The following is a 1,628-nucleotide window of genomic DNA, read 5'->3' as shown; positions in this document are numbered from 1 at the left end:
ACACAAAAAATTTTTTAGGGCAAATCCACTTTTTGAAAAAAAAAAAAACACAATTTTAGTGCTATGCAACCAAAATTTCTATGTTTTTTCAACAAAAATTTTGTAGTTTTCTTCTTTATTAGTTAACTAAAAACCTTCCTAATTCAAAACAATTTGTTTTATGCAACTAAAGTTTGTAGGTTATGCGATTAAAATTTTTGCATTTTTTTCTTTGTGTTTTAATTAAAAAATCTACACAATTTAAAACAATTTATATACTATACAACTAAAATTTTAGTGTTTTTCAACTAATATTTTTATATTTTTTTTTGTATTTTTTGTAAATTCCTCCCTCTTCTTCTCTTTATGTTTCACCCTAAAGAAGAAAAAATACAAACAAAGAAGAAGAAGAAATAAACAATATAACAATAATAAAGTAAAAAAAAAGATCCACAACAGAAGAAGAGGAGTGTGATTCACACATTATGTGAGTAATTTTTATTAAATTGGTCTAACTTAATTGGACTTAAATACCAAAATGACTTATTCACCTAGCATTCAAGAGTATTTTCATAAAAGATTTTTTTAACTTTACTTTGTTGTCCTCTCAATGTTTATTCTAGGGTGGGACAAAATCCAAATTTATGTGCCTCAACTTCATGCAACCAACAAACAAATGATACAAAGAAGAAAAAGCATAATGCAGTTATTATAGTGCTAGCATCAATTGCAGGGATATTGCTTCTTCTTGTGATTGCAGCAGTTATAACCTTTTACCAAAGCAAATATTATGGTAATCTTTCACCTTAAAAAGCAATATGGAAACTGTTACTAACTGACATTTACAATCTTTTACATAGAAAATTATATGAATAGAGAATTTCTAATTTTTCTAACTTGACATAATATGTGATTGTGAATAACTGAAAATTTTCATGGAAATCAGATGTTGATAAAAGCATTATTCTTGGAAAGCCTCGTAATTCAATTAAGGGGTCAGAATTGGAATTGAAGCAACGACAATATTCATTTAATGAAGTTGTTAAGATCACCAACAGCTTTGATAGGATTCTTGGCAGAGGTGGATTTGGAACTGTATATGGGAGTGGATCCTCTCCAGTGAATAAAAAACTGGATGGTGTACAGTGTTTAATCTAACCATTCACCATATTTTCTCTCTTATTTATTTCTGGTCCCACTATTAAAATCAAAGGTGAGAGATTGCACTGTATTTTGTCAAGTGTTGAAAAAACTGGAGAGGATCCATTTCCGGATTTATTGAGGACACTCAAGTGGCTGTCAAGATGCTTTCCCTATCATCGGTGCATGGATATCAACAATTTGTTGCAGAGGCGAGTAGTTCTCGAAAATCAAAATACGCATAAGAAAGAATGTTAAATTTTAAAGAAATCTCAATGTAAATTATATTGTTACTCTATTTGACAAAAAGATCATGTGACTTCTGAATGGCAGGTTAAGCTTCTAATGAGAGTACATCACCGAAGTCTGACTTCTCTTATTGGTTATTGCAACGAAGAAACTAATATAGGACTCATCTATGAATATATGGCAAATAATGGAAACTTAAATGAATATCTTTCAGGTACGATCCAATTATTTCTACTTTAGTTGAATTAGTCTCAAAGTCC

General features: G+C 29.5%; 2 protein-coding genes across 2 annotated transcripts in view; both read left to right on the top strand.

Moving 5' to 3' along the window:
- Positions 1-1,161, top strand: part of LOC107627446 (putative leucine-rich repeat receptor-like serine/threonine-protein kinase At2g19230) — a 27,417-nt gene extending 26,256 nt beyond the window's left edge. Inside the window, exons 8-9 of the mRNA XM_021116024.1 lie at positions 603-772; positions 926-1,161. Of these exons, the coding sequence (XP_020971683.1) occupies positions 603-772; positions 926-1,137 (382 nt within the window). The 3' untranslated portion in view covers positions 1,138-1,161. The remainder of the gene's footprint in view (positions 1-602; positions 773-925) is intronic.
- LOC110262504 (receptor-like protein kinase At3g21340) overlaps positions 1,232-1,628 on the top strand; it is a 2,083-nt gene continuing 1,686 nt past the window's right edge. Inside the window, exons 1-2 of the mRNA XM_021116022.1 lie at positions 1,232-1,331; positions 1,453-1,582. Of these exons, the coding sequence (XP_020971681.1) occupies positions 1,284-1,331; positions 1,453-1,582 (178 nt within the window). The 5' untranslated portion in view covers positions 1,232-1,283. The remainder of the gene's footprint in view (positions 1,332-1,452; positions 1,583-1,628) is intronic.

The sequence above is a fragment of the Arachis ipaensis genome, chromosome B02 (assembly GCF_000816755.2).
Source record: "Arachis ipaensis cultivar K30076 chromosome B02, Araip1.1, whole genome shotgun sequence".
Lineage (NCBI taxonomy): Eukaryota > Viridiplantae > Streptophyta > Magnoliopsida > Fabales > Fabaceae > Arachis > Arachis ipaensis.
The sequence above is the reverse complement of the archived record's forward strand: the minus strand, read 5'-3'. Positions and strand labels throughout refer to the sequence as shown.